We start from the raw sequence: 15,593 nt of genomic DNA on the forward strand, positions 1-15,593 counted from the left end.
TCTTTTCTCCAGCGTTTGACTACTGAACTGTTACTTGTAGCATAGCAAGAATATGCTACTGAATCTTCAAGAGCTCTTAAAACTTCCTGGTGAAACAAACACTAATCTGCTAATACAGATAGCTTTACTAGGCAATCAGTCTGTAGGAGTTACTCATGAACACCACACAAAAACACAGAACAAAAACATCAGCACCCACCACTCTTGTAACCAATGCAGCACAAAAACATGGCTTCAGTACACATTTTACTGAATAGGTTTAAAAAAATACATTAGCGAGGCCTTAAATTTGTGTTTCTAAATGATGTAACTACAATAAGAACTAACAAATTCAAGACATGTAATTCTTGACTTATTCTTCTCAAATCCAGTTTTTCTCCCTAACACACACAGACGGAACCTGGAGCCAGCCTCCAGAAGTATTGCTAACAAACATCTGGTATAGAGCGAATTACTACTCAATTTTTCAATTTCTATAGAGTGTATTCTTCAGACTGTGAATCTATAGGTAAAAGTCCTTTGGAAAGTGAGAGGAAAAAGACATTAGAAAGCTATACATAAGATCACCACAGTCTTCTTTGGATCTCATTTCCACTACGTTCCTTCCCAAAATATCAAAGACTGAGGTCTCAAAGGCAACTTTACAATGTCTATGACAACAGCATCGTAATTCATATGGTAGACAGTCTTGATTCAAAACATGATTACATCAACAGTGAGTCTCTGAACAAATTACTCCTAGCCTTAGCTTGTAACTGCCCTAAGTAAGCAATACAAATTGGAAAGGCAGAGCTGTGTCTCAACTACTATAGAATTCTGCCAGCAGCAGAACTTTGGTTAGGGACGACATTTCTCCCTTATTGCACCAATGCCAGATGTGGAGCACTCTTGACCACCTCAAAAGTATAACATTAACTCTCTATTCTATTATCAAAACTTGTTACTACTGCTTAAGAGTTGTAGTTACTATGAATTGTTATCTCAATTGTTCTGTACACAACTCTGTTCTTGAACTTACAACATGTGATTTCTTTCCAGAATTTTAAACGTTTAATAAATTGCTCAGAAAACTGTCTCAGTTTGCCTTTTGCATCACATTTTATATATAAGTTCAGTTTTAAGCACTATTAAGGAAATGTATGTGAAAAATATTTTGCTGCAAAAATGTCCTTTTCCACTTTTCCCAAACTCAGAAACCGACAGAGACTCACAAAGGTATTTTGGGCACAATGCATACCACCCAGTCAGTAATGAAACAGCACGGTTAAAGTCCTATTCCAGAATGATGAGATACTTGATATCGTTATGATTTTACAATATTGAATCTTCTAAAGTAGCACTGATTATTTCAGTTTTTGTGGCAGAATTCCCTTGATGAGTTTTGTTTTGTTTTGTTTAGAGCACATTTAGAATGAAATAGCGAACAAGACTGGACAAAGCTAAGCTGCCTTAGAGATCATGAAATTTGGAATAAAACCTGGTAAAAAGATAAAAATGCAGGCTCATACAAAATTGGAGAGATATAAACTTCACCAATGTTGGAAAATGGTAAAACTCGCCTTGTTCATATCTGAGTAAGTTCAAGTCCCTCAAACATTTCACACTTCAAAACCAAAACTCATTCAGTTGGAATATACTGATTTCCTCCCCACTTTCCATTGTCTATACTGTTCAGTGAAGTTAAAAGCAGTACCTCAAAAAGCAATGTGCTTCCTAAAATAATTCAGATCTTTATGTACAGAAAACCTCATTCTGCAACACAAGAAAGTAGCCAAGTAAAGATTTACTGTCTTATCTAAAAGCCTCTTCTGAACTCAACTTCTCGGGTCCTCCTAACACAGTAGCAGATTTAAAGGTCAGTGCAACAAAACCTAGGAAACCATGAACTCGAACTGTTGCAAAATTAAACGAGAATCAACTTTCACTATCGAAAATGACCAGTTGTGGAAACAGGCATAGAATGTGTCTATCCACACGTATTACCATTTGTTTAAAACAAGCACTCCATTAAAAAAGAAGGCAAAAAAGTGCCATAGCTATTTCTTTCAATATCAGATGAAAGCAAAGATGTAAACTTTCAAACTTGAAAAGCTGCTTCAAAAAATCATGTTTGCCATCACGCAATAGACAGAGGAAGTGAAGCAACATCATAACAGTTCTACTGTATGCTTTAAAACATCTGGCATGTTTATTACAAAAAGTTTAACTATATTTTTACTATCATAAAGTCCTAAGCCATACCGCAATATAAGGAGAGAAAAAACAAATTAGGTTAAAATTTGTGCTTCCTTTTCTACAATCAATAATTTGATGCAGATGTCTTTGGATATGATTTGGCTCAATGAAGGTAAGAATGCTTTTGGAGTCAACAGTGAATGCAGAAAGGTTTTAAAGTGTTTCCTTTAACAGGTTCTCTATACAATTAATGCCCAAGGTATGCCACATTTACCTATTAACTAGATTGGAAAGTGGTAAGAGAATACAGCAGACAGAAGCCTGCAATAGGCCATTTAGCCTGTTTAACCCAAAGATCACAAGTGAGAATTGAAGAATTCAGTGAACACCACAAAGACAGTCCACTGCAAACTTAAGAAAGAAAAATCTACTAGCAAATTTTCACCAAACAATAACTGTTGAAATTAAATGAGTGTCATGTACTGTTTCCCAGAAGAGAAAACAGACACTAGACTTTACCATGGAAGTTGAATTAGTATGACTATGTTAAATTGAGTGATTTTATTCTACGTGGTACATATAATTAATATATAATAACATATTATTATATAGTATGTAAAATGTATTTTATATATATATAAAATAATTGAATATAATCTGATATTAAATATATTTTTCCTTTACCCTGAGTCTGCTAGAACAAGCCTGATGTCACTATAATAACTGGTATTTGTGACCTTCTTTTTAAAATACTAGCAGCAGCAGCTCTTTACACATTTCCAAAAATCTAGTTCTTTCACTCTGCCTATAGAAATCTTAATTCCTTTTACAACAGCCTCTTACCATTTGACTCATTTTTCTTTAATAAATGGAAGACGGTATATTGAATTTGATTAATCTGACATGCTCTTTCCTTTCACTTTATACAAAAAAGTTTTCATTCTTATGAACATACCCAATAACAAGAGTACTCTTACCTCTCTCTTCTGCTGTGGCCATCCAGCACTACTCCCTAACAGCCACAACTGTCTGTGGTTATGAATGAAGTCACCCCCAGGCATCCATTCCACTAGCCTTGTCCCCTATTCCACCAACAACCTCTACTTTCTTGATCTATAAATAAGAATGAACTACGAACCTTAAAGAAGGAAGACTATAATTTTACACAGGAGGGAAATTATCATATAGGCAAACTATCCATTATTTTAATTAATGCTTAACAAATTACTGCTCCTGCAGAACCATATTACTTTCCATACGTTTTGCGATGAATGTCTGATCATGCACCAGTAATACAGCGATTAATAGAAAAATCTGATAACTGGACTTAACAGTGCAAGAAAGCTTGGGGTCCTAGATTCTAAATGTCCACTATTACCAGTTTCAACACTTAAACAACTTTATTCTTCCTCATCCAATTATTTTTGCTACCAACCAAATTTTGCTTTGCAATGTCTCTTTACAGTTCTCCCCAACGGAAAAGCTGTAATGTTTCTGTTTCCTAACACAAAGTGAAAGAACTTATATCACTTCTCTTCAAATTTAAGAATTTGTACCTAAACACTCAAATAAGAGATAACTATTTCTAGCACAAAAAAAGTTGAAAGGCCATGCAAGTATGCAAGTGTGAAAAGAAACAAAGAGCACTGTCAAGCTCTTTCCCTGGAAATAAAATGCAGAAGAACGCTAAGTTTGAGAATTCTCTAAGCAGTCTACCCAGTAACACAGTGGAGAAAAGCAAACTGAAGAATGCATGAACACCAAAAATTTGAAAGCTACTCAAATGACTTTGTCTTTATATGTTCTCCTTTCCTGTTCTCCTACTTGATTTCACTTCATTAAGTACTTCATTAAGACTGGTGTATTTTGGGCATATGGATAAAGCTGCAAGGAACATTAAAATAAAGCTGAGTGCAAAATACTATTCAGCTCTCAGGATTCTTACAGATCACCACATACTCTAATAATTAAACCTGAAACAAAAATATTGTAGATTTGATACAGCACTGCAAGTCTTACCAGAGCCTAGTGAACTATCCGTTGACCACAGATTTTAGCTTAGAAAGTACAGCCTTAAACACTATCCCAATATTCAGCTCTTAACACCCTCTATAAACAAAGGTAAGCAGGATACTTATGTAAGTCGTAATTAATTTATTTTGTATTTAAAGACAACTGCTTTTAACTGACTTGGGATCTATCAAAATTGTTTACAACTCTTAATTTAAAGAAGTATGGAGTCTTTTTTCTCATACAGATATTCGTAAGAGCAAACTTAGTAGATCAGTTTACAACAATGTTGAGGAAACCAATGCATTACACGCAAAAGGAGGATTTAGTGAACCTATAGAGCCATACATATATATAAAGCATACATATATATATATTTTGAAAAATGTTAACAGACACTGTAGCTGCGAATTCTCACAGAGAAATACTGGCTATGTATACATATGTGCAGACATATGCCTATGTATATATAAGTCTTATACATATTGAGGCACTTTAATGATCATTCTGCTACTTTTACTTCAATAGAAATCTGCCACAGGCAAGAAAAATTGTTCTGAGTTACTATGGAATACAGCCGCAGTAGCTATAATATTCCCCCTTTAGAAAAACTTGTTATTAATCAATAGAGGAAATACAGCTTTTCGAATAAGATTAGGGGAAATGGAAATTTGCATTCAAATACCATACACCTCCCTCATCTTTACAGAAAAAGGATATAACATGTTGAAGATTACACTGCAAGAAAAAATTAATGCAATTACATGAGACTCAGCTTAGAGGATCAATGTGCTAAAGCACTTATGCAGCTAAAATCCAAACTTCTTAGCATTAAGGGTAAAAGTAAAAATCAGAAATGTACACACTATAGCTTTTGATCCTACAAACACATACAATATAGGATTCTCACCAAGATTATTCATCTATACAAACCAGAGAAGTGCAAGCCGTAGAAATGCAAATTAAATTTATATTTTCATCAATGATACAATATCCATGACACAACCAACCACATGAAAACTAAGTATTACCTCTGAAGGACATTCAGTAATTTAAGAGGAAAAAAACATACCTTGGGTAAACAGAACTACATCTGCTAAAACCTCATTTCTTAGATAAGTTTTGACCACTTTTTAGATACCTTTTAGGGGAAAACTATTAGAAACTTGTAGCATGCACTTGAGACCAGATACGCTTCACTGAATATGTGTTGTCCCAGATACAAAAATAGCGTACCATGCATTAACAAGAGAGACACAAAATGTCTGTACATTAAACTTGGTACAATGTTTCACTTTTATTTTTACACTATTTCCTAATACAGGAAATTAATCCAAAGCAATCTAAAGTTACAGTATTTTTTTGAACAGTGGACTTGACAGAGAAAGTTACCCTAGGACACATTAGCAAAGTTAAAAAATATGGCCTATCCATTTTTTAAATGTATGATTCAGAAATGTTTGTTACTGACGGAATCAAGATTTCACTCAAGCAGGAAACACAAATGTCGCTCTCTCGCATGTCATCAGTCAAGACAGCAAACAGGATAACCAAACCACCTTCAGAGGTAAAACATCCGGAAGATTCGTAGCAGAGACTGAAGGAAAGAACTTTCTAGATATGTTGTTTTCAGTAAACTTTAAGACAACTTTGCAACAAGGTGAAATGATGAACTCTAAATCAGCAAATATTTGACATTTACAGGCATTTCAAATAAATCAGTCACCTGAAGTTGCTTTATGAAAACTGTACAACCAAGTCACTTAGAGCCAACTAGAATCAAAAAAACTGTAGAATGTGTTCGTGAACATGTTCCCAGTTCAAGCCTGGCCTACTTCAGTATTCAGCATTTACTTCTGAGTGGATCACTTCATAAGATACATCTGCTCTCATCTGCAAAACGTTTCTTGCCTGTCTGAAGCAGGCTATAAAATACAAGAGACAATTTATACTCTCGAGTCCCCTGAAATGATACATACTGAAAAACATATAAGGAAAAGGAATGAAGCTGTATCAGGGGAAGTTCAAATGGGACATTACGCAAAGTTTCCTCACTGAGAGCTTGGTCAGTCACTGAAACAGGTTCCCCATGTAAGCAGTCACAGCACCAAGCCTGTCAGAATTAAAGGAGCATCCGGACAATGCTCTTAGTCATATGGTTTAGCTTTATGTAGTCCTGTGAGGAGCAGGGAGTTTGACTTGATGTCAAGTTCCCTTTCAACTTAAAAACACTCTATGAATGTATGAAAACCTCATATGCCTTCAGAGCACGATAGGAGCACGCATAACCAAAGTCAATGCCACCTTTGCAGACTTGCAGTGTATCAAAATTTGCAGAACACCCTTAAAACATCCCACAACAGTGGAATTTGTTCTAATAATAAAGACATTGAAAACCCAGGCAATGATAAGCGGAGCACGCAACAATGTATTTTACCAAAGTGCATGTTCTCCCTTTGATACACAACAGGTTTTGATAGCATATGGATTCAGCATTATCACTGCAAAGGATGAAATAAAAGATGAAATTCTGAACCTTGCAAATATAAACTGCAGCTTTCTCCTCCCATAAGCTGATGACAAAAGGCCTTACTTGAGGTTTGAGGGTCCTCACAGATGGCATTTATTCATCTTCCAAATCTAGTTCAGGCTAATGCGAATCCACTGACCACACAAAGGGGTTGAAATACAGAATTAGAACGTTCCTGGATGTCGTCTGATATTACAAGTCACTTCATTTCCTCAAAATGCAATGACAGCTGTTGGTCATACCTAGCTCATTCCACACTATACTTCTGATCAGGCATAACTTTCCTTTAAATAATTCTTTTATCTGAACAACCTACTTTCCTCTTCATGTTTTCCTACGCTCAGGTTGTTTTCAAAGCACAGACTACTTTTGACCCTAAACTATTTTTAGTTAGCGTTATTTTCCTGTAAAAGAACATATTCCTTAAGGCTATATAAAAAATGTGATCTTTTACTTCATTCTCATGGTCAGAAGCAAACAAGGATTGTTTAGAAGCATTATAAACCAACATAAAAAAGTTAAAGTCATTGCCATTTTAAACTTGCTTTAGCTGAAGACACTCAACAGACTAAATCTATCTTCAGGATGAGTTTAATTCAGTTATTCCAACCTCATATAGCCCCTACAGAAAATACTACTGGGAAAACAGTTCACTGCAGGTGTTGTTATTCCTTGGGCCCCATTGAAGTGGGATGAAAACATCGTTATTTTCTGGCATTTCCATACGACTGCTCATCTCTGTGATTAAAGGCCATCAGTCTGGTTCCTGGTTGTGTTCTCATCAATTACTAGATTCAAGAGTATCTTCAATATAATCTACAGAGTACTTATTTTATTATATTTCCCAATATAAGCACAGCAGCATGAATATTTTGGTCCTTTTACTCCTACACAAAACAGTCAAATGTTAAAACACAATAACTAGTTCATTGCCATGCATTATATCCAAATATATGTTCATATTGGGTCAGTCAATTAAAATTGCCAACAAAAGAACGATCAAGTGTAAAGACTTAGGGCATCCCAAAATGGGATTACTTTTAACCAAACAGCCTTGTTTCTTAAGCAAAAATTCAACAAATAATAAATATCAACAATAAATTTACACAAGTTTTAAAATTTCACAGCTGCATGACCATATAAGGACACTGTTCATTGTTTTAACAAAAGAAAATAATAGTACTAGCAGGTAAATTACTAATTGGTTTCTAAAATTCTCTAATGGTTTGTACTTTTTTCATGTAATTTAACTTCATCTGTGATTTACTGCACAGTTTGATTTAATAAAACTTATTAACACTGTACCAACATCACAGAAGAACAACAGCATTTATTCTTTACCCTAACACCCAGGTTGTTAGAAAAATATTTGAATACCATGACTATCATCTTGGTATTTCCCATTGCTGTCAAAAGTGTTCTGAATGCATTCCTCAATTTTATACATACAGAAGTTAATGACATGTCACCTAGATTTATTTATTTATTTATCTTGACTAACAGGTCAGCCCTTTGATGTCAAAACAGTTAACATCAATGTGCAATAATGACACTTCACAGAGAGACACCCATTCCATCGCTGTGTACTGCTGAGAAATGTATCTTCTGACCACAAGCTATTTCACTTTTAACAGCAAAACTGTGCAAATTGTCCAGAGGCAGGTAAAGATTTTTTTTTTACCCTTCTCACTGTGCACGAGTACAGATTAAGCAATACTGAGGACAAAGTGGAACACCTGTGTCGCCGAAAGCAAATTAGGACTCCTGTTTAAAGCCACAGCATCCAATTTTTTTACTTGCACAACTGCAATTAGAAAAATAGGAAAGGTAACAATGAATTTGTACCTGTACTCCTACTCTGATTAGGCTAGCTAAAATTGCTTGACTAAGTACACTCAAGATTAATAGATGTCTCCAAAATTAAATTTTCTTTCAGAATTAACTAGTTCTTGAAAGTTCAAGATGAAGATGAATATTCCACTCTATATACAAATCAAACCATCATTTTGTTCAAACTGTAGATAGATCCACAAGAAAAAAATCCAGGGGTCAAAGAGAGAAAAATAATATATCACTTAGCTCCCAATTGTAAGAAATGTTAGTCTAAATATTTAACATCCCTCTTCAGAAATGAAAGCAGAAATTCGGCTTGGTGATAAATGCCCCACGGTAATTTCATATTGACTAATCACTCCCTACATGCTCGGTTCCCACAGTGTGCTGCAATAGTCTAAGCAGCAATTCACACTTACCATCAAGAGGCTGACCAAAAAGCCTGCCTCAGTGCAAATTATGGGCTGCATTTTTATGTTAAAATTTCAGTGTGAACACTACATTGACAAACTTGTATGTACTTTGAATACGCTTAGAAATTTGCCATTTAAGTAAAGATTTTTTTTTTAATAGAAAGTCTAACTCCTAAATCAATGTTTGACTTCCAATTTTAGGGCAAAAGCCTACACAAACATAATTTTAATATACTCTCACTCTGCCTAATCAATTAAAAGAAGAAAACTGGCACCTACGCATTTCCACTGCAAGTATTCTTCCAGAAAGATTTAAACTAGAACATTTTTTATATCTTCAAAAGCTGTTGGTGAAATGCTGCACCATTCCACAGGCAGTGAGACAAATCTAACACAAAACTTCAACCACAAGGTCTTAAAAGCAAAAATTAGCAACTTAATCCTCATTTGAAAGAAAAAACAGCCAATTCTCAACTCTATCCCTGGAACAGTGATGTAGTGTTCCTTGTTCCTCATTAAAAGAAGCCATCAGAACAGCTTAGGATACTATTCCAAATGTACCTGAGGTGCAGGTCTGTAACATCTCATCATGCTCTCAGCAAAAACAAGTAAAATCCTCCATTCATGTTCAGTCTAGATGCTGCTCATGTATGGCAAAATGATGGATAATCAAGTGTGAAAAATACTGAGAAGACCACAGTGTACAATGCTATTAAAGCTAAGCACTTCAGCATCAAGGTTATAATCAATGACGGACACTGCAGGGTTTTCAAGCAGGGCTATATGCACCTGTTCATCAAGATTCATGAGTTTTCATTGTAACCAGAATTAAAATGTTCATAAATTTTCTGTGGTGAAATTCTTTAAATACACTTCTAGAGGGGAAATCCTTTTAAGGCTGAACTTTTCGTATCTACTGATTATTCACTGGGATATTTTTTCCCCACTTAAAATTTTCCTTATTCTCTACAGTGAATGAGTTTTACAATTAAACAGACAATAAAATTCTCACAGTGAAAAAAAACCCAAACAGAATATTTTCTTCACCTTTCAAGAAATGCACTCTATAGATAACAACAATACTCCCTCTAGACTCAAGAGAATTTCAGAAGTAACGTGTAACACAGACACATCTGAAATAACACAAAATACTATACTTCTGTCGTTTTCATAATATGAAAGTTTTAAGAATCAATAACAGATTAAGAATCTATCCCATCACTCTGTGAAGTGATGACTGGCACCAAAATTCATTGGCTAGCACTGCTGGATATCAACATCTTCCTTTTTCCTTCTGGTCTAATCCTGACTAGCTTCAGTTTACAGTGTCTTAAACCTTTATCTGCTTGTCTCAAAATTCTCATCCTAGAAGACATTGTCTTGTTATGTAAGTATTTCAGCACAGGATTCAATGTTCTATCAAAACAGACAAAGGCTTTTAAAGCTTTTATGTGAAAGGCAAGGCTTACACCTTGTCTTTTAAATTCTGAGACTTTTGAACTTATTTCAAATGAACACCTCCTGTGGCATGTGAACACCAGAACTGGACAGTAAGAACGGTTTCACAAATACACTACTGCATACAGTACATCTTTGTACTGCTACTCAGTTTGCCTATTCAAACATCTAAATATTGCATTTGTTTCCTCAGCCACAAAATAAACTCCCTGTGATAGTTATTTGTCCACTGTAACAGCCTAATTATTTTCCAAATACTGCTTTTAAAAATACAAATAACATCTATAGTCTCACCTGCTCACAAATTGCTATGGCAAGCAATTGACAAAAGAAGCATAGTGGAGAAATTCTGGGAGAGACAAAAAAATCGCTGAAACTGACTGCTAGGGCTGTGCTGTTAGCCCTTATTCGTCACTATTGCCCACTGTAAGCAAACCATTAATTGGTAGATGACGCTTAAAGACAAGAAATGTGGTCTCATGTTCCAGACCATGGTCTAAGAGGCAGCAAAGTAAAGGGTATGAAAGCATTTGTAATGTCATATTTAAGTAACCGAGACCACATCTCTAAGAGTACCACAGAAGAACAGGAACTACAGGGAAAGCAGGTCTGAAAGAGGTCATAAAGGTAAAGTCAAGAAATTATACTTCAATAGGAGTAGAAAATTACAGATATTCACACAAGTTGTCAGACTCAAGAATTGTCAGCATCTCGATCACTTCTTTAAGAAAACTATTCCAAGATCAATAACTCTCAGTACTGAAAACTGTACCTCAGTGACACTGTTAAAACAGAAAAACTTGGCAAGGTTCTCAAGAATACCACTGCAGCTACAAAGGCATTAAATGAGATCATCAAGACCAGTTGGTCATGCAAATTATGCAGTAGCTAAAAAACTGATGAACATCTACATTTCTTCAATTTCTGAGAGCAGATACAGGAAGACACTAATTGAGTTCAAATTTGTCTGCAGCTGTAACAACCAATATTTTTTTCTTTCTAAATGAGAGGTTAAAATCTCCCCAAACAATAAAAACCTCTCCTCACTTGCCAGGCACCAGTAGAATCTCAAATCACCTAAGTAATCACAGAAAATCCTAAAACTGTGAAATGCAGCATTTCTCTTGCAAAACAGAATCCTAGGTCTTTCAACCACAGAATCTGAAGGTCCTTTGGACAACAGCGCAAGAAGACAGACTTACATATAATATAAGTTCTGTGGAATGACAGTGTCGTTTTTATGTTGAATTCACTAATAAAAGTAGTGAATATTATTTAAAATGACATAAATGAAGGAGGTTCTTGCTTGGAAAAGCTTAGATTTGATGTTTCCTTAATGTATGTTTACAGAAATAAGATAAATGAAGAAATGGAAGAATCCTCAATTCCTCCTAGCTTAATAATTTAATTTATTAACTGCCCATAAAAGAATGCAAAAAAGACCATTGGGACAATCTAGCCCAGAGCGGTGTCTCTGAGAACAACTAGCCTTGTCTGTCCACTGAAGCAACATATTTTATTATCCCCATATTACTCTTAAAAAGATCCAATGAAACGAATTCTGCAGCTTACTAAACTGCCTGTTCAAATGTTTCCTGAGCCTGTCAGTTCTTTCCCAGTATCTAATTCTAAAATTGGTGCATTTCAAGTCAGTTTCTTTTCTTTCTCTCTGCAGTGCACAGGAAGAACCGCTGAAGAAATTCACCACCCTCTTTACAGATACTACAAGACCTGCCTCTTTGCTTTATTCTTTAGTTCTCTTTTTCTTAGAGGAAACCCCCAAAGCTTTATACTTCCCTTATACAGCTTATTGTTCTCTACAGCCTAAATTCTGAAGAGCATGGACAACACTTTCAGTCTAACATAGTAATTTTAAAAGGATTATGCTTTAATGCTTTAAAGCTCAAAGAGAACAAGCTGATACGGCATTGCTCACATATTTTTCAGCAATATTTACTCCTGAGTGAATGAAAATTGTAATTCTGAATCATGACTTGGAGCACTTTAACCAGGCTGCTTCTTTACCGATGCCCCCAAAGATCAAAAAACTATCTAGAAAATACCTCTGAAAAAAGCATTTGAACTAAACATACCCTTTAATTTGTGAAGCTAAATACAGAGCTCAAAGCATTAATCTGATGAACACACATGCGTATTCATTTATGTAGCCAGATTTAATAGTTCATGATTCAAAGTTAATAGGACTTTGTCATAGCTTATTCAGTCTTAAAACACTTGATTAATATCAGTGCCATAATCACAGCTAGATATACTTATTTTCAGGAAACATTTAGAAGCCTGTTGCACTTGGCTCATGTTTTCATGCTAAAATATTTAATGTACAAAAAAACCCCAAACCCAGCAGTCAATTTACTGCTTCAGTAATCAGGTAAGCTTGTCATAAAGTTACTTTCACTTTGGATAATATCAAGGGTTTGACACATTTTTTCAGTGCGTGGGAAGTACCCATAAACCACAGAAGAAAAATCCCTCTTAGAAGCTTACAAGTCTGCTTTTACTACTGCTGGTCATTTTCAACACTACCATGTGAATTGACTTCCTTTTTCTAGTTGCTTACAGTTTTCCAGTTTAAGAGCAGTCTGTTCGCATGCCAAAACTGAACATATACTCAGCAGTATTTGAATAATGCATCAGAATGTATGCTTCTGACACATGCTGCAGTATCAACACTCTTAAATATAGTCTTTTGTAGAACTGCAACAGTGAGTGATGACAGCTGAAATGAGGTGGGCAAGTTCTACTTCTGTGTATTCATACTTAATTTTCAGTAAGTTAATGCTTCAGCCTTTGTCTTTGGGTGACAGTTTCACACAGGAAGAGATGAAGGGGCTGAGTGATTGAAAAAGTGTCAATTCCGGTTTTTCCTTCCCTCCTAAAAAAAGCCCCACTTTCTAGCCTCAAGAGAACTACAACTACAGAAGCTCAATTACCAAATACACGCTAGAAACAGGTGTTTATTTAACGTAATACTTTTCAACCACCTATTACTCTGTTGACAGCCCGTATGACATATTTTCTGACTGACTAGGAAAATGTATCTTTTTAAATGCTTACTGCGGAACAAGCATCACAGAGGCCCGTCTGCCCCTTCGAGGGCTGTTTCTTAGGTAGTTAACATGTTCACCATCAAAACAAAATTTAAACTCCAGGCTCCTCACAGCCAGGAAAGGGCTTCAGGGCACCCCACTCGGGGCACAGTTTTCTGACAATCTGAAGGTGACGTTTCCTCTTTTCAGCGTGGAGAATAGAAGGATCGCCTGGCAGCGGGGCTCTCCTCCCCCGCCACGATCGTTCTCCTCGGGGCCGCGCCCCTCCCCTCGCTGCTGTCCCCCCCTCCCCCCCCAGAGCCCGGGGGAGGCGGGAACGGTGCTGCCCCCCTCCCTCAGAAGCCGGGAACGGTGCTGCGCCCCCCTTCTCAGCGGCCGAGGGAGGCGGGAATGGGGTTGCCCCCCCTCAGCCGAGCCGGCCTGAGATCTGAAGGGGCGAGGGATAAAGGCGGTCGCTGTTTCCGCCAGCCAGAGCGACCCCGAGGGCGGAGGCAGCCGCGATCAGCCCCGCCGGCCGCCCTCCCTGCCCTTCCCTCCCCTCACCAGGTATCGCCCTTGCGGAGGGCGGTTTTGAGCAGCGCCGCGACGTCCGTGCGCTGAGTCTCCAGATCCGCCGCTCCTCCCTCCGCCATCTTCTCCCCCCCGGCAACGGCAGCAGCGGCGGCGGCAGCAGAGGCGGCAGGGGCAGGAGCGGGCCGCGCTGCATGCTGGGAGTGACGCCGCCAGGGAGACGCCCGAGCCCCCCTCCCTTCCCACAATCCGCAGGGCGGGAGCTGAGGGCGACACGGCGCCCCCTGGCAGGCGGGAGGACTTTCCTCTCACGACCTGGAGGGGACGCGCGTGCGCCCTAAGGAGGGCAGTGGGGCGGGCGGGTGGCTTGCGGGGGCGTTCTTCGAAATGGGTCAGAAAGAGGAGACCGTGTTTACAGTATAAAGAACCATCTCCTTTGCGATCTTCCCTTCCGTGTTTTTAATTTAAGCGTAATTAGGTGCCGTGTGCCTCGCTAACAAATGAGTGGCTTGGATTTCCCCAGTTCAGCAAATCATGGAGTCATAGAATCACCAGGTTGGAAAAGGCCTCTTGGATCATCGAGTCCAACCATTCCTATCTGCCACTAAACCATGTCCCTGAGCACCTCATCTACCCGTCTTTTAAACCCCTCCAGGGATGGTGACTCAACCCCCTCCCTGGGCAGCCTCTGCCAGTGCCCCATGACCCTTTCTGTGAAAAATTATTTTCTGATACCTAGTGTGAACCTCCCCTGGTGCTGTGGGGAATTTAAGTAGGCTGTGTGCCTCGCATTAACTTTCCCAGACCTTTGCAAAAACCTGCGGGTGATGTGTTGTGTTTGTTTCAGACGCTCTTATCTGAACCCTGTGCAAACAGTGCAATCTGTTCTTTGGCGTTTCACCAAAAAAACCCAATCTATGTGTTATGTTACGTTAACAGGGTACTCTCTGTCTTCACACTTTTATACAGATTTCATAAAATAAGAATTGTATATGAATCGTATGTGGTTTCAATACAAGATGGGGAGGATGTGATTGAGAGCAGCCCTGTGGAGAAGGACTTGGGGGTGCTGGTTGATGAGAAGCTCAACATGAGCTGGCGGTGTGTGCTCGCAGCCCAGAGGGCCAAACGTATTCTGCGCTACATCAAAAGAAGAGTGGCCAGCAGGTTGAGGGAGGTGATTCTGCCCCTCTGTTCCTCTCTTGAGGTTTTGAGATGTCATCTGGAGTATTGTGTCCAATTCTGGAATCCCCAACATAAGAAGGATATGGAGCTGTTGAAATGAGGGCTGCAAGGATGATCAGAAAGCTGGAGCACCTCCCATATGAGTCCAGGCTGAGAATGAGGTTGTTCAGCCTGGAGAAGAGAAGGCCCCGGAGAGACTTGTAGCGACCTTCCAGTACCTGAAGGAAGCATGCAAGAAAGCTGGGCAGGGACTGTTACAAAGGCTTGTAGTGATAGGACTAGGGGGAATGGCTATAAAATGGAGAGGGGCAGATGTAGACTGGACATAAGGAAGAAATTCTTTACCATCAGGGTGATGATGCACTGGCATACGTTGTCCAGGGAAGTTGTGGGTACCTCATCCCTGGTGTT

General features: G+C 38.1%; 1 protein-coding gene across 3 annotated transcripts in view; it reads right to left on the bottom strand.

Moving 5' to 3' along the window:
- The window catches only part of USP15 (ubiquitin specific peptidase 15), a 68,982-nt gene extending 54,763 nt beyond the window's left edge, over nucleotides 1-14,219 (bottom strand). Inside the window, exon 1 of one of the 3 annotated variants that reach the window (XM_054068590.1) lies at nucleotides 14,031-14,216. In XM_054068590.1, the coding sequence (XP_053924565.1) occupies nucleotides 14,031-14,119 (89 nt within the window). In that variant the 5' untranslated portion in view covers nucleotides 14,120-14,216. Of the gene's footprint in view, nucleotides 1-14,030 lie in introns of all 3 variants that reach the window. The other 2 variants (XM_054068582.1, XM_054068602.1) reach the window with 2 other exon arrangements.
- Between the last annotated feature and the right edge of the window lie 1,374 nt (nucleotides 14,220-15,593).

The sequence above is a fragment of the Cuculus canorus genome, chromosome 1, assembly GCF_017976375.1.
Source record: "Cuculus canorus isolate bCucCan1 chromosome 1, bCucCan1.pri, whole genome shotgun sequence".
NCBI lineage: Eukaryota > Metazoa > Chordata > Aves > Cuculiformes > Cuculidae > Cuculus > Cuculus canorus.